This window comes from Camarhynchus parvulus, chromosome 15 (genome assembly GCF_901933205.1).
Source record: "Camarhynchus parvulus chromosome 15, STF_HiC, whole genome shotgun sequence".
Classification (NCBI taxonomy): domain Eukaryota; kingdom Metazoa; phylum Chordata; class Aves; order Passeriformes; family Thraupidae; genus Camarhynchus; species Camarhynchus parvulus.
Genome location: NC_044585.1, coordinates 5,695,399 through 5,718,947, shown reverse-complemented (window position 1 = coordinate 5,718,947; position 23,549 = coordinate 5,695,399). Strand labels below are relative to the sequence as shown.

General features: G+C 40.0%; 1 protein-coding gene across 2 annotated transcripts in view; it reads right to left on the bottom strand.

Moving 5' to 3' along the window:
• Positions 1-375: 375 nt before the first annotated feature.
• The window catches only part of PI4KA (phosphatidylinositol 4-kinase alpha), a 54,529-nt gene continuing 31,355 nt past the window's right edge, over positions 376-23,549 (bottom strand). Inside the window, exons 20-55 of one of the 2 annotated variants that reach the window (XM_030958666.1) lie at positions 22,948-23,056; positions 22,334-22,470; positions 21,327-21,460; positions 21,077-21,159; positions 20,733-20,803; positions 20,491-20,615; positions 19,982-20,063; positions 19,290-19,373; positions 18,852-18,941; positions 18,266-18,385; positions 17,575-17,667; positions 17,050-17,206; positions 16,648-16,775; positions 15,257-15,415; positions 14,883-15,034; positions 14,276-14,383; positions 13,462-13,589; positions 13,266-13,385; positions 12,533-12,612; positions 12,202-12,395; positions 11,384-11,474; positions 10,417-10,584; positions 9,812-9,865; positions 8,480-8,600; positions 8,052-8,181; positions 7,864-7,934; positions 6,927-6,999; positions 6,731-6,801; positions 6,047-6,156; positions 5,351-5,455; positions 4,781-4,906; positions 4,350-4,470; positions 3,368-3,527; positions 2,442-2,531; positions 2,158-2,241; positions 376-1,079 (exon numbers count right to left, since the gene is read on the bottom strand). In XM_030958666.1, the coding sequence (XP_030814526.1) occupies positions 1,028-1,079; positions 2,158-2,241; positions 2,442-2,531; positions 3,368-3,527; positions 4,350-4,470; positions 4,781-4,906; positions 5,351-5,455; positions 6,047-6,156; positions 6,731-6,801; positions 6,927-6,999; positions 7,864-7,934; positions 8,052-8,181; positions 8,480-8,600; positions 9,812-9,865; positions 10,417-10,584; positions 11,384-11,474; positions 12,202-12,395; positions 12,533-12,612; positions 13,266-13,385; positions 13,462-13,589; positions 14,276-14,383; positions 14,883-15,034; positions 15,257-15,415; positions 16,648-16,775; positions 17,050-17,206; positions 17,575-17,667; positions 18,266-18,385; positions 18,852-18,941; positions 19,290-19,373; positions 19,982-20,063; positions 20,491-20,615; positions 20,733-20,803; positions 21,077-21,159; positions 21,327-21,460; positions 22,334-22,470; positions 22,948-23,056 (3,981 nt within the window). In that variant the 3' untranslated portion in view covers positions 376-1,027. The remainder of the gene's footprint in view (positions 1,080-2,157; positions 2,242-2,441; positions 2,532-3,367; positions 3,528-4,349; positions 4,471-4,780; positions 4,907-5,350; positions 5,456-6,046; positions 6,157-6,730; positions 6,802-6,926; positions 7,000-7,863; positions 7,935-8,051; positions 8,182-8,479; positions 8,601-9,811; positions 9,866-10,416; positions 10,585-11,383; positions 11,475-12,201; positions 12,396-12,532; positions 12,613-13,265; positions 13,386-13,461; positions 13,590-14,275; positions 14,384-14,882; positions 15,035-15,256; positions 15,416-16,647; positions 16,776-17,049; positions 17,207-17,574; positions 17,668-18,265; positions 18,386-18,851; positions 18,942-19,289; positions 19,374-19,981; positions 20,064-20,490; positions 20,616-20,732; positions 20,804-21,076; positions 21,160-21,326; positions 21,461-22,333; positions 22,471-22,947; positions 23,057-23,549) is intronic. The other variant, XM_030958667.1, reaches the window with a different exon arrangement.

Sequence of the window (23,549 nt, the reverse complement as noted above, 5' to 3'; positions counted from 1 at the left end):
CACTCGGGAAAAGCACCCAAAAGGGAAAAATCCCCCTAAAGAGGGGGACAAAATCCCCCAAAGAGGGGACAGCCCTGTGTTGAAGAGCCCATATAGGACACGTATGTAAGATGGAAAAAAAAAAAACCAAAATACCTATGTCCCAGCCCAGGACAGAGGCCCTTAGTCAGCAACACTGGGGAGCTTTACCTTGGTCCTACATTCCAGCTCTTGCACCAAACATGTATTTTACGAATGAAAAATGTCACTTGAGATGGACAAGCAGCTGAAGAATAAATTAGATTTCACTATTAGAAAGAAAGGGCGTAATATAATGAACAGTACACAAGTGTGCAGAGCGATGTATATACACTAAAAACAGCACAGGGTAAAACATTTGCAACAGACACGAAGTCTAAGGTATTTTATTATATTTTATAGATTAAATATATCTTCAGTAGAGTCTCTTTTTAAAACACACAAAAGGAAAAAATACATTCTTCATGTACATATGAAATACTGACCATGTAGCAGGGACCATGTACAGTGCAAAATATGAACACAGCTACACAGACATCACCACCCTGGATGATTATCAAGCTCTTTCTACAGTAAAATTGGAACAAGTTAACATTTCTGTTTCCAAAGAGAAATCCATACCCTTCCCTTCCATGGCATTTTGTGCGATTGTGCAGGAAAGGGTTTAATTTACTTTTTAAAGACATTATAAAATCCTTGCATTGCATGAAAAATTATCGAACTCCTCAAGCTTTACCACTTTCACACATTCACAACTGTAATACAATTTTTATTGTGATTGCACCCCAACTCCAAAAATCCAGGGAATAACAGTAATATATATATAACCTGGTATAGAGAAAGGAATGAATCCGAACTGATTGTTGCAATGGTCAGGATGTACCCAACATGTACACACACATACACAGAGGGTAGATAGCCAGGTGTGACAGAGCATCTCCTGTTTGTCACAAGTTTGGAGTGAGGGCACGGGGTTGCACGTTTCACTTGGGCAGTGGATCTCTAGTGTCTAGTAGGGGATGTCATTCTGGTAGTACTGGATCATGTCATATGTTCTACTCCTAGAGAAGAAAAGCAACAGAGGTAAGGAAAAGTTTAAAAAAACAGTGCACCTATTGTCAAGAAACATTCATCAGGATCTCACAGAGACAAAACATGGGTGAAGGAAATCAGCTGCTAATCAAAACTAGCCCTCCATTCTTTGAAGGCATTGTGAAGGCCCAGTTACTGTTATGGACAGCACAAAACATCCTGCTCTTGTTTAAACTAGTTTAAAAAAGTATTTCCACACTTCCCAGTGTGGCAACAGCATCAGCAGCTTGGATCCTGTGTCTGGATAAGCCACAAGCACATCACATGGCATTTGCAGTTTGTTTTAGGAGAAGGAAATGCATAATGAATGAATCAGGATCATCAGGGCTGCATGGAGACAGGATTATACGGAAATAAAAGTCATCTTAATTAAGGAGAATGCTAATAATGAAAATAAAAGTGCAGGGGAAATAACAGCTTTAACAGCAGCATCTCTGATGAGTGACTGAGCAAACAGATCTCAGCTTGTTACAGATAATTCAATTATCCATGGGTAGAGCTTATTCAGGTCACAGATTAATCATGCCACAGGTAGAAAAGCTCAAGCTTGTCAGAACTAAGCTGGTTCTGGCCATTCACACACCAGGGTCACTGCCTTCACCCCCCTATATTAATCTGAGATTCTGAGCAGGTGCACTAGGGAGCACTGGAACCTCCATTCTAGTGGGGCTGTATCTGAGCCAGTGAGTGGCACTGGTCTCAAGCTGACCCCATAGGGAACGACACAAGAGTTTGTATTAGACTCTCCAATATATCCCACAAAGTCTGTATTATCTAGCATAATAAAACATGCACTTAAGATGTTTAACTATTACATTTATTCTTTAGTCTAATCAGCCTTGCTATTTGACCATCCTGGACTTAAGTCTTCCTTCCCAGCACAAAATGGAGGAGATGCAGCACATTCAGAAACAAAGCTGCTACCCTGCACTATCAATGACTCAAAAATTTTTGGCATCTGACTGATAAAACTCTACTTTTCAGCTCTGTTCAAAGCCTGATGGCTTTCCTTTAGCCATAGGGAGAAGACATGCATAGAAGCCAAACCTGTTGCTGAGGAAACAATTCTGGATGATCTTGATGATGAAAGTTGCAGCCTCCCTTTCAGTCATGTTGGGGCTGAACCTGTGTCTATATGCAGAAAATCACAATCAAATAAGAGAAAATGAGTGAAGTTTCCTTTGAACATGGTATAAATGTGTCTTTGCACAAGCTCAGCCAGGTGTGATTTCACTTCCTGCAAGTAGCTACTTCTTGTGAAACCACTTGGTACAAATGACATAACATTTTAATAAAAAACATTTTCCAGTTCACACATATTGCTGACTTACTTCAACAGCTTGATTGTCTGCCCTCGGAAACAGGGCAGCCCTGTATCCAACATCAGGGTAACCAGTGAGACCACAGCATCCATGTAAGGCCTAGAGAAAAAGAGGACAAAACCAGAGCATTCAGACTCCTGCAGCCTTAGCGGGTAAAGCAGACAAGCTGAGGAGTTCAATGAGCTGGATCCCACCTTTTTCTGTAATTAAATCAACACAGATAATGCTCTTACATCTGCTGGTGAAGCTACACCATTGCTTGCAATCTGTCACTTTAATTAAATGTCACTCCTTTATGATGGACTGTCAGATACTCAGAATGCTGCAAGATGAAGTCTCAAGTAGGATTATGCAAAGTAATGCTTTAGCAAACAACATTTCTTTCGCATCAGAAAGGTGAAGCAGTGCACCAAAACAGTACAAAAGGCTGAAAGCAGCAACACCACACAGAAACATACTATCTTTTAATCTTAATTATTCTGGGTAATTCTTTGCTACATCAGCCCAGTTTCTCTTCTCTTTCCTGTCCTCTTGCTCAGAACATTTATTATCTACCAGGCTATTATTCTGCTGCTTGAGTGACACATTTCCTTTGCCACAAGAACTTTGTCCAGACTGTTTCCCCTCAAGGAACCAAAATGATCTTGATTCCAAGACAGTAGTTTCTAATTGTATTAACAGTGCACTAAATTGTGTGAGGAAATGTGTGAAACATCCCATTTATATATTGACTATATAAAATTTTAAAATATAACATAAGGACAGAAAAAATACAACAAAGATAAGATGTAAAATAGCAGGATTATTACATTGTTTCAAAGTTTGCAAGACTACCGGGCACAGATTCCCTACAAATCAACATTTGTTATCATTTTCTTCTCATCTGGCTTTCAGCATGCAAGAACTTCCACTGTGAGCAGCTAAGAACACCTTACCTGACTGCCAGATAGCCTCTGACACACATCTCCATAAACCATTTGAATGGTGTTGCCTCCATTTTCCCTCCCATTATCATCACCATCTCATCAGTCAGTTTAATGTCAGGCTCCCAGCCCAGGTTTCCACCAGGTGAGCTTTCAAACATGAATCCAAAATCTGTGCACAAAAGATAAACTGCCTCATAATCTTTGTTGGTTAATTGTGTGCTCTTAAAACTGACAAAAGTAAGACATGTGGATTGCATGTATCAATGTAAACATTTTAACTGCAATTGGAAAAAAGCTTTGGTGAAGTGTAAGAATACCAACAAAAGCATCATCACCATGATATGAGAATAGATGTAAGAATGGTGATATCAAATAAACTGCTGAAATATTTGTGCAGTTCCAGAAAATCAAAGCTAAAGCAGAGGTTACAACCTCACACAACAATATAAATTTACTTGTCAAGTTTAATTCATACTCTTGCAGTGATGAAAGGAATCCAAAGATACATTTCTATCATTAAACACATACACACAAGTATCCATGCACGAGTACATAAACATGTGTCACCCATACATATGTGTGTATATACTTTCCTGAACCTGACAAAACTTTACAGAACTAAACTGACACAGAAGCAGCCAACACAAACAAAACACTTGGCACGAGGGCATGAAAACCCTGCATGAATGTTTACAAACAGTGAAACCAGTATACAGACGGATCTCAAAGGGGAAATGGCTTATTGTCTCTTATCAGCAATACTTAAGAGCAGAAAGCAAAGGTATATACCTTTGTATATACCTGAGTTTGTGATTTATCTAATAAATGCCTGCAATGCCTGGATTTTGCTGCTGTCTAAAAACCCAGAAAAGGCCAATGATTTCTATTTTAGTCTAAAGTAACTGTTATAATTTCTTCAAGAGCCCTATGTGGCTTGCTTCTTCGGACTTAAAAAAAAAACAACTGACATTCAGAGGTGCATATGACTGACCAATATGAATGATGTGTCCCTGTTTGTCCAGCATGATGTTGCCATTGTGCCTGTCTTTAATCTGGAGCAGGAACAGGAGCAGACTATAGGCAGCCATGCTGCGGATGAAATTATAGCGGGCCTGTACAAACAACAAGTTAAAACAAATCAGAACAACTGACAGAATTTAATAACTCTCCATCAGGAGATGAGACAAACAAACAAAGCTTTTTTTCTTCCATTCATGATTAGTTTGAAACAATGTCCAATGACATTCTCCATACATGTATAGCTGCAATTCTTTAGCTAACTCACTAATAGCTAAAAATGGATTATCAGCATCAGGAACTAGATACAGCATTATAGTAGTCATTATGCAATTATTTGTCATTTCTTACAGGCAGAATGTTTCTCAGTTGATATTTTCCTGTGCTTGCCCACTGATATTTTACCTTCTGGAATGCAAGGGTAGACTCATCTCCATATTGCCTTGTAAAATAATCATACATGCCAAAGTCTGTCTGCCTGCCCAGCTGGTCACGGGACGTGCAGTCAGGAATGCACTCAATAACACCACACTGCAGGGGAGAAGAGAAACAGGTTTGTGTAGCATGCTCCCAAATATATTTTGTTCATGGCTCTTGGCAGTCATACAGGTTCTCTAGGAAATGTGGGGAAGCCAATAGATCACCAAATACAGAATTTCTAGTTTATTAATTAAAAAAAAGTATATCCTCTCTTTTAGGATTTCTATGCAACGAAGACAAACTGTGACTTTCCACTGCTTTGCACAACATAGTCCCAGAAATCAAACAACAAACATTTGCAAGCAGCAAAATTTCAGAGCCAAAAGCTTTAGAAAAGCAGGAAGCAGGAGAGGAAAGACTTTTTCTATTGCTGTTACTCTAAATATTTGGCGTAAGTGATGTGAGCAGCACTTCCTTGTAGAATGGAATCTTTATGTGTGCTGGAAGAAAGTATTTTTTAATTTTCTACAGCACTACAGTTAATTGCCCACTTACCCCAGGAGCCGTGGCCACCACTCTGTATGGAAACACAAAAAGATCCAGGCCTACCAGCTGAAATATGTTCTTGAAGAGATCGATGATTTGTAAAGCTAACATGTCCTGTCAGACAAGAAAAAAATTGCACAAACATTACAGAGGTTACAGGTTATAAACTGAATTATAAACATGCTCTGAAGAACTCTGAAGTGCACATAAGTTAAGCAGGTGTGCAGATGTGTGCTTGGGTATGCACGAGGGGGGAAATCAAAAAGGGAACTGATAAATGCTGTGTGAGTGGGCAGCAAGCAACACTGATGATTTAACTGCTGACCTAACAATGAACTGCCTATCACCCTTTGATAAAAGGACTACTAATAACTCAGGGATGATAACCAGCATTCCCTCTTAATCGATCAAACTTCAATGTACAAGATCCCACCTTAGGAACTCAAGCTATATTACCAATAGCTCAATTGAAAAATAAATTCTATGAAAATTTTTAAGGCTTGGTAAACCTGTCTTGACAGGATGGCTTTTACTTCCAAACCAGAATTTCTCTAGAGAACTACACAGTTCTCCCTCTCAGTCCACAACTAGCAGAGATTACCAAAGTTTCAAAGCAAAATATTTCTATATTAAAATTATTTCCTTCTTATGCATTATCACCTACAAATCTGCCTCCTCTAAGTGCAAAGCCCAAGAACTTTGTACCTGTCTGCAGTCATCGCCCACTTTAAAGATTGCAGCCTGCCAGCAAACCTTCTGACTGTCCTCATCCTCCTCTTCACTCTCATCAATGGAGTCAGAGCGACAACGCAGACCTGCAACAAGGGAACCAAGTAAAACCCAGACACGCACTTTAACTAGTCCATGAATTTAATTTAAACTTTCTGTCATGACAAGCCCTCTGCACTCAAACCCACAGCATTCCACTGCATGTGCACCACAGATATTTCTGCCTTACAAGGTAATTATCATAAGATAGTTCCCTTTGTCTAGGGAACTTGTTCCCTTAGAACATCTCAAACCAGTGTTTGTGATTTATCTAATAAACGCCTGCAATGCTAGAGAGAAAATCTGCCAAAACCTGGATTTTGCTGCTGTCTAAAAACGCAGAAAAGGCCAATGATTTCTATTTTAGTCTAAAGTAACTGTTATAATTTCTTCAAGAGCCCTATGTGGCTTGCTTCTTGGGACTTAAAAAAAAAAAAAAGTTTTCATAATTTTCTTCTCTTTTCCTTTCATTCAGTTTAATTTCTCAGCTGAATCATGGCAAACAAAGTTCAACACAGAAATACTTTTTCTGCAGCGGTACAGGTCACTAAAAGCAGGCAGTTTTAAAGGCATTGCTCAGTATTAATTAGTAACATCAATGATTAAGTTGAAGTTACTCACCTTCTTTTTCAAGCTCACTGACTCCGCACCGTTTCACTTTGAATTTGGCCAGATAGGGTGCTTTTGCTGCACTAAATTACAGAAGAAACAAAGATGATGAGTGCAATTAGCCAAACAAAAATGTAGAGAAAAATACTTGAATGTCATTCATTAACTTAAAAAGCATATATACATATATATAACAAGAGCATGGTACCTCTGCATAGGCGTTCCTGATTTGTAATCAATATCCAGAACAATTGCTTCAGGATTGCTGGGCAAGTAACAGCCTGCAAAACAGCAGACAGCTGAGAACAAATCCACTGTGAGACAATGCAAGTTGGACAATAACTGATGTCAGTGTCTACAAGTTCAGTACATAGTTCTGAATTAATGCCAGAGGGAAACTGGAGATTACAGTCTGTGTGCCATGAAGGATGTGGTATCCTTCGCATTAGTGAGAGATTTCCAGAAACTAATAAAATACAGTTTTGAGCTAATACTGCAGAACCTGTACCACAGAAAGGTCCAGAGAGGACATCTCTTACAACAGTCCTGAATTAGATGTGGCAGCAGCCCCAGTGGGCAGTGCCCTCAGCCACCAATAGATGGTACAAGGTCTGAGACCTGTCAGAGGTCAGGAAAAGCTTTCATCGAACTCCATCTTAAAGAGAAGATTCAGGCTGGGAAAATGTATGTTCAAGATTTGAAAGGACCCTCAGATAATGACATTTCAAGGGAATGCCTGATGGGAGAAAGGGGAGAAATTAAGGAACTGGACATACTTCACTCTTGAGATATCAAAACCTCTCAAAAACACCACGTCTTTTTAAAAAAGAAGGTGGTAGAAAGCAAAACAGTTTATTTAGCCTTCCTATTCAGACACACACTTCTACTTTTATCCACTATATGCATTACCTATTTATCTATTGCTTTTGGATAAGTTTTGATGCACCATATAGAAATTACTGGATGGACAAAAATATTTGCATTTTTTTCAAGAAAGAAATAATCAAACAAGAACAGCCACCAGCATCAAAACTGAAATCTCTACAAACCACCACTCATAGGGATTTCAAGATTTGCTTGCAGAAAATAAATAATCATGTTGAATGCAAAAGCCCACAATTTCATACAACTAAATCCCATCTTACCAGGCTGCACTTTCACCTCAGACAGAGCACTCAAACAAGCTTTTTTTCTTTCATCTCCTTTAGGGAATGGCCTAGAAAGATGAATTACCTTTTAATTATTTGCATATTATATATTACTCTACACACTAGCCTCAAGTTTGTTTCTAACTTATACAAACTGAGCACAATTTCTGAAGTACAATTCTTACTTGATAATGGCTGAAACATTGGTGATTTTATTGAAGAAATCAAACTCCCGTTGGTAGAACTCCTTGGCTGGGCCAGACAATGAGCCAGTTATCTCCTCCACTAACTGCTCCAGAAGTTCCCCAATGTCAGCTGCATGTGAAAAAAAGGAAGCATCTGTGTCAGCAGCTTATTTCAGAAAGTAAAATGATATGGGTGATGGAAATCAGCACCTTTGGATAGTATTCAGAAAAAGGTACTGAGGGAACCAGCACCTTCTCTCTTGATAGACTCTATCAGGCACTGATGCACAATGGGCCCTACCTCTGTAAGTAAAAGAGAATTTCCCAGCTAAAAGGATTCTTCCTGACAAGCAAGAAGCAGGAAGAAGATTTAGTCTGGACTGGGAACAAAAAAGGAGTCAAGTCAGACTATATTTTAAAGTACTCACGATCTTTTTGATGTCCTTCCTCATCCAGGTAGATATTGGTTTTCATGTTCCAGATGAACTGGTGAGCCAAGAGCTGAGATTTGGAAGCTGCCCACAGGATGTATTCCCTAACATAACCCATCTGCAACCACAGACAGACCAGTAAGGATCAAAGTTCTACAACTCTCAGACTCAATATTACTGCTTCTAACAGCTAGTCTACAAACCCAGAAAGCGTTAAATGGATGGAAAGAAGACCTCTGCACCCTCTCATTTTGCTAAAAAGACATGAATGACAGTGTATTTTAAAAGGTAGAAAACCAATCTTAAATTGTTTTCAGCTTTGTTACTGACCTAATCTGTTATTCTAATCGGCCTTTTCCCACCTCTAGGTCATTTTCCATCTGTTCTTTCTGGATTTCAAATCTCTTTGAGCTCAGAGCATCTTCTATTACGTGTACAAAGCACAGTGTAACAGGGACACTGGTGTTGCCTGGCATCACTACATGCTCCTGTAATACCAGAAATCTACAGTGTCACAGGGACTGTACAGTTTGGTGGCAAGAACTGCATGTGCTGGCACAGTTCCACTGAAATTCTGGAAAGTAAGAAGACATATGAAATTGAAGTGTCCAAGAAAATCATACTCCTTCCAGCAGCCACATTCCCTTTCCTCTACCTGCAACTACTTCTGTAGTCTATAGGTGTTCCTAGAGGTGTTTGAGTGATATTAACAGACAGGTGTCTGATGTTTGTGCTCTGCACTGCAGAGTTCTCAAAGAATAACTGCAGTCAGTCACCTACACTGTGGGATGGGAAGATGTTCACCTGAAAATAAAGCACTGACCAGAGTTCACTGCCTTGCTGGCAGGTAGAAGGATCTCACATTAATGAACTCTGAACTTGGCTGTCAAGCTTTACTTTGGCTTCTGCAAGATAAGGCTGAGATCTGATTTCATACATGTGACAGAGCACAAGACACCACTGGATGTCTTCTCTGGGTAACTCTACAGCAAAATTATTAAGGGTAATGATTTAACTTCATTACTGGTTGTCTCATGCAGACCTCCAAAAGCTCTATTCAAACAGAGTCCTCACCTGGGGTTTCCCATAACAAAAGCTCTTTCCTGACAGATGAGCTACATAGCCTTTCTCAAGTTTATGTGTTCATAAAAGAGGGGTATCCAAAACCAGCCAGCCTCTAGAGACAATAATTTTTCTTCTATGTATTAAAGATAAGATAATAATAAGCAGCATTAGATTACACTTAATTTTTGGCTTATTTACTGTTTTAAACCTAAAAGCTGCATTAAAAATCAGTTTTCTTCACATGCAGCTGATTCATAATCTCACCTTGTCATACCGCAGTGCCTGAACAATCTGTGGAATGTAGAATAAAATGGCATCCTGAAAGAGAAAGGATGGCAGGGTTTTACTGTTTTGTTTTAGTAGCCAGAAAGGAAGATGAGTCACATACACAGAGAAAAGCTCCTTTCAGTTAGGTGATAAACAAAATCCCACTGCCTCTTCATTTTAAACTTTGTATGCAACTCTCTCAAATCTAAGTATTATTCTGTTTAGTTACTCCCTTCAAAAATATAATTAATAATCATGTACTTCATAGTCCTAATAGAAGTCTGACAAGTGCTAAAAAACAGCTTTCTGCTGCCTTAGAAGGAGCAGCTTTGTCATTGAAAGAAGAGGCAAAAGAGATGATTTTAGAAGGGCAGTCTGAAGAATTCAGCTTAGTGTCATTTACAACAAAGCTGCAAATACATGAGCCAGGTTTACATGGGACAATCAACTTCAAGTTTCTATCCCACTGTGTGCACATTCTGCAGTGTGCTATGCCCATTTAGCACATGCCTCTCCATGGCATTAAAATGAAACTTGTGGCCACAGTGACCAGGGCTGTAACTTCCCCTGCAGTGTTGAGGCTTTCTAGGGGCTCTTCTTACCGGAGGGAAAGATCTCAGGACTTTAACTCCATACTGGGCTGTCAGAGGATGGGGTGGATACATGCTGGAGAAGTAGGACAGGCCAGTGGGTGGATCTGTGGGTGCCCAGCACAGGACATGGCTGAGCTCAGGTGCATCAGCATCGATGGTGTGCCAGGTAACCAGGTACTGAAAAAGCAGGTCAGACACATTAGGGGTTTGTAGCACTCCCTGATATGTGGGTACCACACATCAGACAGTAATGCTGTCATCTAGCTCCCTCCAGCAGGGCAAGTGAAATATAGAACATTCTTTTTTACAAAACTATAGCTGTTTTAGCAAGCGTTTTTTTTCCATGGAAACCTAGCTGCTGGAATCACCTCACCTCCCAGAACACCAAATGAAGTTACTAAAAGTACAACCCAGTTCTTGTACATGGAGAAAGAAGAAAGGATGAGTCATTTTGAAAGGGTCAAAAAAGGTTCCATTTTCTTGCCATCTATGTTACAGGTGATACACAGAACACAGTTCTGACAAGACTGTCCCTCACAGGACTAAGGTGCTCTACAGCAGGTCAGCATGATGAGCCTTCCTCACTTCCAGACTTTGGCCTCTGGATACACAGAAAAGGTTATGCTTAAAATAACTTCAGCAGCACTCATCATGGCTTGGTCCATTGATCTTTTCACTTATTTTGCCAAAGGAACAGAAATGGTGGTTGTGCTGCAAGTGATGAGTTTTCAGCCATTTTGTGTACAGTGAGAATACCCAGAAGTAAAATGTACCATTAACTAACTGGCTACCTTCTCTTACTGCTGTGATTCTCTTCTCAGCATCCTATTTCCACAGCTATTCTGTTATTCTCTCCTATCGGAGATATGGGTAGCACTAGAACATACACTGGAGTCAGTCAAGACTGTATTTTCCAATACATCTGAGTGAGATGGGCCTCCTGGGGCCCTGTAACAGTAAAAATATTCACAGGTACCTTTATTGCCTCAGGAACATCACTAACAGCTCCCGGGTCCAACCGGACCAGACGGGTCACTTCTGTTCCAATAGCTTCAGTGTTCTTAAACCTAAGCATAACCAGGAACACAATAACCTTATTAGAAAATTTTGATGGCTTTTTCTATTTATGTGAAGACGAGAACAGCAGAAGGCAGAAAACTATATGCTCAATAAACATAGTCCAACTATGAAGTAACATACCCCAATATGCTGTGGAAAGGGGATTCTGAAACAACTGGTCCTCATCCAGTGCTTTTGTATAAACCACTTGTATTTCAGCCCACTTCCACTAGTGGATTCTTGGCTGAAATATTCTGTCTGGGATTCTACAGCAAGCAGTGTACAGAACTCTACTTGGCAAAAACTATCATTGTCGTAAGGGGGAAAGAATTTCCTTTCCCTTCCGGAGCCAACTATGCAAATTCTCCTATAATAGTAAAGTGCAAGCCAATATCTAGCAAAACCACTGCATTCCAAGATACTTTTAGCACCGCTTAAATGCTATGCTTGCTAATGGGCTGAATGCTATTAAAAAACAAACCTGATTTCTTCTGAATCAAACACTGTCTAAGCAGTGGCAAAGAGCAGATCGTAGGAAAGGCAGGTGGACTTCATTAGTGACTGAGGCAAATGAGTCTATTAAGTAACCTAGTTCTTTTCAAGGGTCTCAAACAGTTGTGACAGTATGCAAGAGGCTGCAACCAGCAGCAAGTGCTATCAGTATTTACTGTAAATACTCACTCAACTTCTAAGGCAGCAGTAATTGCATCAGTTGTTTCCTTTGAAATATCTCACCTGGTAGGCAGCTGCACAGCAAGATAAGGAGAAATGCTCCAAGCCAGATTCACATTATCCTTCCACTGCTTCTCACTAAGACTGATGTATTTAGACCTCCAGTTTGCTACACTGCTCTCTCCAGTTTGATCCAACTCTAGCTCAGGGGAAGACAGTGGATTGTACCATGTGATCAAGCGTTCGATTTCAGTAGCCTGAAGGAAACAGGAAAAAAGAAGGGTTTTCTGGAAGAAGCAAAACACTCCCAATCTCATACTTTAGTTTATATATCCTGCAACAATAGGAGGGTATTAGAAATTCATGCAGTTTGCCCATCCTTCTGATGACTCACCAGCAATGAGAGCAGCAATGTCCTGCGCTTCATGTAGTACTTGTGCAGCTGTGTCCCTCTGTTTGTCTTCTTGGACATTCCTGGAGAAAAGGATTAAAAAGTTTTCAGTGGCTTTTGTTCAGCAGGTGAAACTGTACTTTCAAACTGCCCACAGCTGGAAACATGGACACAGAAGAACTGAATGACCACAGGACACCTGTAACTTAGATCAGAGTGGCAGCAGGAAGTCAGCACTGCAGCCACTCATCGTGCAAGTGTTCTTTGAATATATGGAGTACAACAGGCTACAGAGATATTATTGTAGCCAGCAGTGCATTCACTTTAGGAACATGACAGTCTTCTAAAAAGAAGGAGCACAAGCTTTAAAACTGTACAAAAATACAGTCAATGATCTAATGTCACTCTGCTGTCTCCAAAAAGCACTAGGGGCATGTTTCCATGAAGCAAAAAATTTCCTTATAAGATTTCAATACAACTTGATCTCTTCCAGTCTTATTTCTCCTGCACAACAGAACTGAACAATCTATCAAAAAAAATCAGGTGATATCAGAACTTTCCTGCTTGTCACCAGTGAGACTTTTTCTGCCTTTGTTTTTCAGAGTTTGGCACTGGTAGTTAAATAGCCTGCCAGAATATGAGCCTGATGTTTAATATAAATATTGACTTTAAATATCTGAACATAAACTATGCTGTAAAATTAGGTGTAATCAGCTGGTTACAATAAAAAAAATACCTGATTTTTTAGATATGGTTGACATGCCACTGGACAAAGGATAAGTATTTATCCATCCTTGTGTAGCCTGTTGCCGAGATCCAACATTGATATCCAGGTTGCTCCTGGTGTCTTGATTATCTAAGAACAGAGCACAGATCTGATGTAGAATCCAAAGAAACCAGACACTTTTAAAACAGCACTTAAAGGAACTCACCAGGTGGCACAAGTTGGCTGGCAGTCAGATACTTCTTGTCTGAGAACATTGCCGTCCAAAACTTGATCAATATGCTGATATCCTCACGGAGCCTCTTTTCTCCTTGTGTAGGGAACTTCGAAGGACAACTTGAAGAAATCACACAAATAATGTAATATTGAATGCATTGGGGGGAACTCCCAGCAGTCAAAAATCCTCACCAACCTAATCAAGTTGTACTTTTTATCCTGACTGAAATCTACAAGGATGAGACCACACATCACTACATTTTATCCTCATGGCTTTATTATGTCTGACTGAAGAGCACAAACTTCCAATTATAACTGAAAATTAGGGCAGCAGTCTGTCAGCATCTTGGATTCATTTGAAAGTTATCATTAGGATTGAGTGACCTCCTCACATTGAGACATTCCTATCAATTAAATTTTCTTTTGTGCCTGTGTTAAATGTTGAAATAATCAGTTTCAGTGTGTCTGTATTTCAGCCACACATACTGTAACAGCAGTTCTTTAAACCTTATAAATCTAGATAAAATTTTGAGCATTGAATAAACTTCAAAATAAGAAAAAAAGGGAAAAGAACTGAAACATTGCTGCTTTTTAAATCACACAAAATCTGAAACTAATATCTAAGCCTCTTTGAGATAATTTTTGAACCATACTTAAGCACAAGAGAAGTTTCTGTTAAAGTGGATAAAAAAGGAAAGGAAGAAAAATCACTAGAAGATAAAAACAGCTGCTGCTTTGAAGTATCACTGAAGGTCCAGGAAAAACACAAACACATTTTCAGTGAGTTGTTTCAAAATAAAGAGTACCTGAAATAATCAAAGGCAGTTGAATAAATCTTTTCTCTCAAAACATTCCGGATAGTTGCATTTGGAACCACATCAGCATGCAGCAAAGACAAACCCAGGGTCAGCAACCTAATAAGCAAAATAGAGAATGGAAATGTTGGCTCTCCTAAAATGGTGACCAATACCCCACCATGCAAACCACAACTACAGCTGAAAATGTAGCCTGAGAAGTGTCTGTTTCAGAGCTCTTAGCAACCTGTTCACATTATCACCAGTCTGCTTTAAAGCTCTGACTGCTGAACCACAGAAAGCGAAAGCCTTCAAGTCTAAACATGAAAATAACTGATGAAGCAAAGACTAGATTCATTACTAGATCCATGATGTGGGCTATTCACTACATGAAATCATCCCTTGAAATTTCCTGAAACACCAAAGAAGTACTTTCAGGCTGAAGTGATCAACTTCTGCTTTGAAAACAGAGCTTAGACTGCATCACTGCAGGCTTTTAAAGCAATTCTCAGCACCTGAAGCCAAGTTAAACATGTAGTGTTTAGCTGTTTTCTTCCATCTCCCTATAACCTTATTTCTCATTTCTGTGATTCCAGAGGGAAAACCCAGGAGCACTCACTTGAATCGGGGCCCAATGGCTGCCACGTGCCGGTTCAAGCTGCCTTTGGCGCCCCCGATGTTCAGGGACAGGGAGCGCTGCAGCAGGCTGGAGAAGATCTCGATCTGGTCAGAGCTGCAGTATTTGGCTATTTCAAACCTCTGCACCAAAAACTGAGAAAAAGAGACAGACATACCATGCCTCCTTTGACCTTTCTGAATTTGAAACCCCACCCCTAGACTTCTCTGTTTCAAACACCTTTCTCCCCCTCAATGATTATGCTCATTTAAACAGAGTGGCTCTCAGGCTGTGAGCACATGACTCCAGTCCTTCCCCAAGCACAGCAACAGGAAATACAGACTGCCACAGGTGGGACATTCAGAAAAAATACACACCTCTATCCAGATGTAATGTGGGGTCACCTCTGGTGGACAGGGCCTTGGCTGGCTCTCCTCTGAGGCTGCTAACGGATCTGCTTCTTTCTGCTCTGCAGAGAACAGCCCAACTTTCTGCTCCACTGTCATTTGCCAGGCTCCTGCCATTTCCCGCATGAACTGCAAAAAGGAAGGTGACAGTGCTTCTTGCTTCAATTGCATCTTCTTACATGGAAAGCACAAACTTTCCCCACAGCACACACAAGAACCTACTACATCAATTAAAATTCACTGCAGTGCTGACAGAGAGGCAGAGACAAGTCTATACATCCCACCTGAAAGAAAATGTTTCTTTCATATACTACATTACAAAAGGAAGAGAGACACCGCCAGAATCTCAGCTAGTAACTGAGACTAAAGGCAGCAGCAGCCAGGCACTGCATTTTGTTGAGGAGACTGTTAGATCAGCCCACACCATCCATCCTCCTGCTCCACTAAAGGTTGCTGCCTCCCACATGAGCCCAGCAGGGACAAGCATGCACCAGGTCCTCGTGACCTACAGGACCTGGTTTGGCCCCTGAGCACACTGAACACACTCTGCCTGATCAAGCACAACATAAAGATGGCACCTAATTCAGTTTTGCTGATCCTGCTCTCAGGAGCAGCATCCTCTGTAGTAAGAGGGCTGAGCAACCAAGGGTGCTTCTCCTCCTCAACCAGATACAAAGACATTTCTCCAAATGCCCAATAGAAAGAAATGAAACTGATGCTTAAGAAGTTAACCACAGAAACCTGCAAGCAAACTCAACTAAGTAAATTCAGATGGATGAGTATCTTCACTAAGTGAAACACTTGGTGCTCCCTAAGCAAAGCAATTACCAGAGGCAGCTTTCTCAGGTGTGTGGACTGTCACTGCACCATGCTGAGTTGCTTTATTACCATTACATTGATCCCCATCTCACAAAATACAACTGGTTTATCCTGTTACAGGATTAGGACATTTGCAAACATGTTTTTATGTAATGGTGCAATACCACATACCAGAGGGTGATTAATGAGCAGGGACACTGATTTCTCTTTGTTTCAAAACACCATTCTATAGTTTGTGATAGTATAGAGTCAATTCATTAACAGGTCAGGTATCTCATCAGCAAAGTAAATTCTACAGCTGGGATTTTAACAGGTTTCTTTTGCTGTAACATTTATGCTGTTGAGAAAGGTCTGCTAACCACAGTCCACCTCATGGGGGTGCTCAGACTTCCAACAATACAGGAACTGAGACTTCCTGGCAGGCTAAAGTGATTAACAGTGCATTTAAACATCCTTGACACAGATTCACAATATCTGTGAATCTCCCAAAATCTTCTCTCTTCCCTCTGACAGGGGCAGAAAGTAATTAAATCACTTCCTACCGGCACTTCTATTCCATTCTTGGCAGCCAGCAGCCACTCCCAGCAAGCAATTGCTGTTTCCATGCCATGCTCATTGAACATTCGCAGGGGTCCCCAACACAGATGATGAAGGAGCTGGGGATCACAGTCTGAAAACAAACATTCACTCAGATTTCTCCAACAGAACAACTGCTTTCCACATCAGCATGAAACTGGTGTGTACCATAGGTAATAATCATTTCCTAATAATAAATAGCTTTTGGTTTAAGGAGGCTTTTCCCCAATATAAGTTTAATTGAAAAAATTCAAAACACAGTTTTGCTGCAAGTTGATGCATACTGGGTTGGTATATGGATAGTTTTTGTAGTTTATTATTCTTGGCATTCACCATCAGAAAGCAGAACTCCATTTGGTTTTCATTACCTTTGCTGCTTATTAGCAGTGCAGTCAACTTAAACATGGCCTGGGTGTAGGATTCAGTACTGCTTGATTCAAGAGCAGCATTCAGGTCTTTGACCATAAGTTTATTCAGGTCAGATGTTCGTCCTGTGGCATTTGAGAACTGAATCATTCCAGAAACCTGTAAAATTGAGGGGGGTTTTCAACAAAGAACAGTATTTTCAGGAATCCAGTTAAGTACTGGTCACATGCTGATTAGGGAACTCCACAAACAGAGGCATCTTTTGTTACTACTTTACCAAATCTTTAGCTTTAACGGCAATCTAATCTTTAGCTTTATCTAATCTTCAGCTTTATCTGAAAGACCAACACTAACATGATCTGTTTAATAAGCTAGGAAAATTATACTTTTTATCCTGAAGGGATTTATAGACTATGTTTCATGTAACATAGACCCATACACCAGTATAGGTTGGAAGGACACCATTCCCTGAGAAGTGATGCCAGAGCTTCTGGACACCCGACAGTCATGAGAAACTCTGTACTTACTTCTCCTGCGTAACGGTTGCGCAAGTTAAGAGAAGCCATGAAGTTGGAGTAGTCCTTCTTCACACAAGTTGGTCTTTCAGTTAGTTGGGTTGCCTATGGCCAGACCATAACAAGGTGTTTATACTGCTCATATCAAACCATTTGTCTCTTTATCTTTTTATTCCTTCACATATGTTTTAAATTTCCTTATGCTTGTAATCATAGTAGTATCAGGACTGATCCATACAACAGCACCAAGACTGATCAAAATCAAGTATGGACTATGTGTATTTCTTCCATGGATACAGGGCCACAGAATATCCTGTGCTTGAAGGGACCAACAGGGATCATTGAGCCCAACTCCTGGCCCTGCACAGGACAAACCCAACAATCACACCACACCATTGGGAGCATTGTCCAAACACCTCTTGAACTCTGTCAGGTTTGGTGCTGTGACCACTTCCCTGGGAAGCCTGTGCCCGTGCCCAGCCACCCACTGAATGAAAGAACCTTTTCCTAATACCCAGCTTTAAACCTCCCCGGCCACAGCTTCATGACATTGCCTCCTGTCACTGGTCACCAGACAGGAGATCAGTGCCTGCCCTTCTGCTGCCCCTTGTGAGGAAGTTTTAGGCAGCAATGAGGTTTCTCCTTGGCCCTCTAATTTGTCAAGGTCTCTCTGCAGGTGCACAAGGGAACAAACAATACTCACGCCCAGAGTGGTGTTTTGCCTGTTGTAGCCTGCAAAGTGCAAAACACTTTCTGTAGCCATGGCCAGTCCAGTGTGCTGGGACAGCCCCGACACCCAGTTCTGGTGTTTGTTTAGGTACTCCTGAAAAAAAAAACCAAACCAAACTCCAGAATACTTCATTATCTTCAGAACAAGGCAGCTCATAAGCAAGTACTGCATCACTGCAAACTATGGGAAACTTAATTACACACAAGTGTGACAAAAGACTGTTTCTACTCATCCCTTCTGGGCATTGTTCCCCTGGCAATAAGACTTTCTGAATGTCCTAAATACACAGAGTAAGACTGCTTCTGTATTCAAAATGAATAAAGTTATCAAGATGAATGCTTGAAGGCTGTAATCTTCTCTTAAAAGAATCACTTCTGACAAAAAAAACCCTTATGAGATGAAGTGTTTTGGACTACACGGAAGAAAGGAAAGTAATTAATTGTCCTTTCACACAAGGGTAGAATCCCTTGAGGCTCTTATTTTAGGAAAGGAAATATAAACCTCAGTGCAGTGTCCAAGATGTACAAAAATCAAATTTTCACAGAAGCAGGCCCATTACCTGTAGATGAGATTTTGTAACAGAGGGAGCCCATTTCATTGCCTCTTGCAGAATCATCCCACAGCGTGCAGCAAAGTCCTTGACTATACTCTAGAATAAAAAGTATCACCACAATCAGTAAAATACAGGACATTTAACAAGAGGAACTGGTCTTAAGGGTGTAATAAGTAACATAGGGAGCAAGACAGCTGAAGCAACATGACACAGTTAAAATTTTCTGTAATGTGTCCTTGATTAGAAAAGAACTGTCACACTTTAAGTCAAGTACAACAATTTAAATTTAGAAAAACATAAATACTGTGTCATATCCTATTAGAAAAATGTTACCTAGGGAAGTACTTTTAAAAAATGACCATTCAGAGTAGCTCACTAATTTATCTCCAGGCTATGAAACAAGGCATTATTTAATTCTTTGATAAATCAAGGAGGGCCACTCACCTCTCTGGCTTCATGTGTGTCAGGGACTGTTATTCTGTAGGGAGCATCAGGAATGTCATAGTATGGTTGGTCCTTGTGAATGTCCTAAAAAGAAACAATTACCAACTCTTGGTAAGACAAAATTCATCACCACCTGACATGAACACTACAGGTAGCAAACAAGAAGCCTGATTACCAAACCTTTTTTGCTGACATTTGCTCTCAATTAGAACATCTCTAAAAGAAACTGTTTGCATTCCACTTTGATTTTTAGAATATATAATTTCAAAAATCCAAAGCACTTTCCTCAATATTTAGTATTAAAATAAAATTCTATAAAGCATTTCCATCTTCAAAAATTCTAGTATGTAACAGATTCAAGAGATATGGATACACATACACAGACTGGAGAGAATACAATCTGAAAACCATAATTCATAGAAGACCAAACAAACCACAAACCAGAAAAACACCACTGAAATTTTATTTCAAATAAGACATTTCAACAATTGTAATCCACATCTGACAACAACTTTTTAGCACTAGTTTTACTACTTATGAAATAGGGTTGCAAAGATAATTCTTGCTTCACAGAATTTAAAATTAAGATTTTATCAATCTTAGTAAAAAGAAGACCAAATTACAAACTCAATTAATTATCAAATAAATGTAGAACAAAGCAAAAAAAAGTTCTAGGAAAGAAAAGCACTTACTGCACTAAGAGACAGAGACAATGTCTGCAGAATATCTAACATAGTCTTCAGCACAGTTCCACTCCACAGCAAGTGAGGAAATCTAGAGCAAGACAGAATTCAGAAATAACCATGGAGAGCTGAAGAAGGCCATTACTTTATCAAGGGAGCTGCTCAAAGACCCAGCTTTATACATCCCTAGGTAAGCTCATACTCAACAGAAGCCACAAAGCCTCACAACAGCCTGGCTTTATCCAGAGCCAAAAGCTGAGGAGAGCTATTGCACAGGAGCTGAGACTGCATTTCTATCATGGGCACTTTGCTTTGCTCCACCCATGGCAATACTGAACAGACACACATTTTAACCAGGGCTTTCTGAGCTCAGGCTAAAAACACCACTGAATGTAATTTTTCACAGAGATGTTTCAGCAGAAGTAGCAGCCAAGAAATCCACTTGACCAGTGTCACCAAGTGCCTAAGCAACCACTAAACAGTCACTGTGAAAAGAGAAACATGAAATCTACACTCACTTGTCTACCAGCCCTGATAAGTATTTGTCTGCAACTCTCCTGATCCTCTTGTGAATGTGGTTGAAATTCACCAGCAAGAACTGAGCATGTCTCTCCAGCTCTTCTTCATTCTCCTTAGTTTTAGGCTAAAAAACAGGCCAAAGAGAAGTATGAAGCTCCTAAAGGAACAGACAAAATCACTTTCATAAACTGAAATGAGAACATTTATACAAATTCAAAATTTTAGTTGCCAGATAACCTACTTTATCAGCCATCATTGTCAGGAAAGCTTCAAACACCTTATCAGCAACAGCTATCACACACTGCATCATGCCTGAGGAATGGAGAGAAGTGACAGGTTTCATTGTCAAAATTACATTTGTTTTATAAACCAGGCTTAACAGTTAAAAAGTGTTTATGTTTACTCAGCCAATATTGAACTTGTTTCAAAACAAAACCAGTGTTCTTGGCAAGAATAAAGCAGCAGCAATCTGGTGAACATGATTCATTTTGCTACATAGCTGCTTGATTTGTTTCTGCTTTGCAGGCCTGGAGATAATTGCCTCATACCTCAAGTTGAGAGGAAACCTAGACAGGTAAATCTTACCAGATTTGTCTTTCTGAATTGCTTTATCTTCAAAATAGCAAAACATGACTTGGAAGCGATCTTGGTCGGTTGAACGCAGCACCCTAGGGAAGGAGAGTTTTTTTAAGTTGGCATGTTTGGGGTCTTGTTTATTTGTTTCATGTCTTGTTTATTTCTGATTTTATTTGTTTCAGGAACTTACTGATTATTTTGTTTTAGGGTTTTTTTGCTGTTTCATAGGTGAAAAAATGAAATATAGATAAACACAAACCTCATATACTCCAGGCGGTAAACAGAAAGGAGATAGGTGGACATGGCAAAATCCAACTTATTGATCAATGCCGACACCTCTGGAGGAGGATCCAAGAGATTGATGATGGTGCTCCGTAATTCATTTAATTCAGCCTAGAGATGAGTACATGAACTTATCTGAAGTGGGAGTCCTGTATTAGTTTGTGTCCTCAAACATTCATTCACCTGTTCACTAACATTTCAACCTTCACAAACAATATGTCAGGATGCTTCTGCCTACAGACTCAGACCAACCTCCCCTGACTCAGCAAGTCACAATGCTTCACATACAGAACAGAATTAAATCTGGAATCAAGCTTCTGGCAGAAATAATTGGTACTTCCCATGCAGTTATTGTAATGAAGAAATACAATTCCCACATAAAATGCATGCAAATTTGACCAACATCAACACTGTCCAGCTCCTGAAACCTCATGGACTTGCGCCAGTCTTTGGTGTCACAGAACTAGGTATCTAGGCACAATGCAGATTTCTGTATTATTTGGGAGCCAAAGAGATTTCATAAGCCAAAAAAAGCCCTTGGGCAAAATCTGTCCTGCAAAATCTATCCTACAAATTCTAGGGAGAGAGAAGAATACCAGTATCAAGCCAGAGCAAACTTCACACTTCTCTGAAAGCCTGAATGTGTTTTTTCCTTTCAAACTTTGTTGATTTTCTTTTTTTAATCAGCGCAAGTTTTGTCAGGCACAAAATGGATAAAAAAGCACTAAGCGGCTTCCACCTCCACAAAGACTGGGTTTCTACAGCTAGTCAAGGTGGTGTTGCTACCCCCTAAACACTTGTATTAATACTCCATAAAACTGACCCCAAGTCACTTATGCACCCTGATGTCAGAAGAATAGTCTAACATAGCTGCTTTTCACTAATAGGAGGCAGGTTGAAGGAGTGTGCTATTTCAACAGGTACCATGTCATTTAACACTGGCAGACATTATGGAAGGAGGTAACAGAAGAAATCAATTCCTACAGAAGTCACAGTGTCATTCTTCATGGCAGAATTGTACTGCAGAACAGATCGGAGTGGCTCTTTGCTGGGAAATGTGAGTAATGGAGACTTGGTGGCAATTTCACACACACCTTCATACCATTCTTCTGGCCAAAGACCTGGAACAGAAGTAGAAAGAGGAAGGTGGAATGAGGCATTAAAAAAAAAAATCAAGTTTCACAAAGTTACCTGCATTACCAAGCTTTGCACTACATCTAGGGCAGATTTTTCATGCTCTTAAGCACAGACACTCAACACACATAATCCATGTTCCAAACTTAGTAAGTATGCTTAGGTAAACTTTCTACTTAATTACCATTGTACCCCATGTGTCTTATCTCCCATTTCAGGAATCTGGCTATCAAAACTCATAACTAAAGCTATTAGGAATAAAACTAAGTACAAGTTGTATCGTGCTGAATCTGACAAACAAACTGCAAAGATTTAAAGAAATCCCACTAGAGAATTGTCATGTAAGCTGTTTCCTTTGAAGTCTCTATATGCCTGCAATTTTTCTTCCAGCTACTGGGAATGGTTTGCATGGAGTTGTATTTAGATTCATCAAAAGTTGAAATGTGAGCAGCAATGCAGAGTACCTGATCCTTCCACAGCAAACCCCATCAGCACTGAATACAACCAGAAATCGCGGAACAGCTTCTGCAGCCTGGGCTTGGCCTCCTTGATGGGTGGCAAGCGTCTAGTGAGCTACCAAAGAAAGAAAAATTAACATCAGAAAATGGTGGGAGTTAGAATAAATTAATTCCACACTAAGGAATCAATTCATGTACCTTCTTTACTATGATTTACAAAGGTAATATTCTTTGTCACCTATGAAAAGTAGCATTATATTGCTATTGTTATATTATAGAAATTAAGTTCTTTTTGGAGAGCTGAAAGGCTAACTTTGAGATGCCTGAAGTAGGAATTTCCTTTGTTTTACACAGGAATAACACCATGCTGATACAGTAAACTCTGAGGAGAATACATAATATTAGTATACTATCCACTGCAGGGAGGAAGAGACCACATGGTCCTTCAAACTGTCCTGAAGACAATGCCATGCAGCTTTGCTTCAGTGTCAAGGAACTCCAAACCAAATAAATATTAGTCAAAAACCACTTCTGGTTGCTATTGTTTATCAGCTTTGTGGAAATACATTGAGGCACCAACTGGGGATCTTTCATTGTTTGCACCCACG